Raw genomic sequence first — 1,587 nt, forward strand, 5'->3', positions numbered from 1 at the left:
AGATGATTGGAATAGTCCAATTGAACTTGTGTCTAGTGTGAAGATTGTGTTGGCCGGTTGCGGTTGCAGCCCCAGCCTACAGTTGTCCGCATTCCGGCTAACCGCAGAGTACGTCACCTCCGATGTCGACGTTGCTTCCTGTTCCTGTTCCTGTTTTGGTGCAAAAGACTCGCAGTCTGTTGTAGACCACTGGCACACCGACAATTTAAATTAGTATTATCTACTACAAGGGAGGCGAACATTTATGCATCAAAGTGCCAGTTTTTTAAAGAAATGTTTAATGCAGTTTTAGACGTGTCGTATAATAATTTAACGGAAGCGGATGCGGAGGCTAAGGTCTTGAGCTCTACAGAAACGGAGGTTAACGGAAGCGGAAGCGGAGGTCAAGAATAAAAATATTAATTGCGATTTATTAAAGAAATAAAAAGTAAAACTACGTTACTTTAAAATAGAAATTGTAACATAATTACAAGGTACAGTTTATTATGCAAATATAATGTATAATAATTATAGTTAGTTGACCTAGCTCGCCCGCGCGGGCTGCATAATCGATACCTAATCAACCCACTCGTGTTAAAGACGTAAATTAACCCCCGTAAAACTTGCGCACTTGCGGATGCGGAAGCATATAAGGCATAATAACTGCTTTACAATTGGCGTTTTCGTTTTCAAAAGGAAAGAATTTCCCTTTAATGTGGAGATATTACCTTGCTGGTAACCCTAAATGCTCAGAGGCGCCATCCTGTCAATGTCAAAAAGGTGCCACAATATCCTTGTGGCACTATACATACTATAGCATTGTTGTTACTATAGCATTTAAAATTTTATGTAGAGTGGTATGTATGCTAATTAGTTTAGTATAAGAATACAAAATTTAGATAATACCAGCTGTTGCCTGCGACGTATTAGAAAACATACGAACTATATAAATTACAAAAAGCTACGTATCCCTCGGGAACCGGACATTTCTAGGGGATGAAGCTTATCCCATGTGTACTCCAGACTTTGTTTTATAACTGTCCCAATTTCAATAAGATATGTTGAATCGTTGCAGAATGATCGAGTAAACATTAAAAAACTAAATTGAGGAATCTCACAGGAACCGTAACTATTCCCGGGATAAAAAATAGCCTGTGTTCTTCCAGACTATGCTCTAAACCTGTGCCAAATTTCATGGAAATCCGTTCAGCCGTTTAGGCTACAAACGCTAACAAACATCCATCTATCTATCTAAACTTTCGCATTTATAATATTAGTAAGAAGTAAGATGGGAGGGACGGCGACTGCCTGCGCCACCCACTTCAAGCTTTCAGATTTTCTCTGTACTGTACAGTCCAGTACCTGGATTGCTTTAGACATGCGCATGGAATGGGGAAAGACTAAATAAATAAAACAAACTATAGCTTTATCCTAAATTTAATATATACAAAAGGAAAAATAGCGAGCACCGGCTGCATGGACCGCACACGTACTGCACAGACCGCACACGTACTGCACAGACCGCACACGTACTGCACAGACCGCACACGTACTGCACAGACCGTATGGACCGCACACGTACTGCACAGACCGTATGGACCGCACACG

General features: G+C 40.6%; 1 protein-coding gene across 1 annotated transcript in view; it reads right to left on the minus strand.

The window, feature by feature from the left end:
- LOC106100856 (RAC-beta serine/threonine-protein kinase A-like) overlaps positions 1–1,587 on the minus strand; it is a 6,591-nt gene that overhangs the window by 192 nt on the left and 4,812 nt on the right. Inside the window, exon 3 of the mRNA XM_013279919.1 lies at positions 103–189. Within this exon, the coding sequence (XP_013135373.1) occupies positions 103–189 (87 nt within the window). The remainder of the gene's footprint in view (positions 1–102; positions 190–1,587) is intronic.

The sequence above is a fragment of the Papilio polytes genome, unplaced genomic scaffold (genome assembly GCF_000836215.1).
Source record: "Papilio polytes unplaced genomic scaffold, Ppol_1.0 DF824035.1, whole genome shotgun sequence".
Classification (NCBI taxonomy): domain Eukaryota; kingdom Metazoa; phylum Arthropoda; class Insecta; order Lepidoptera; family Papilionidae; genus Papilio; species Papilio polytes.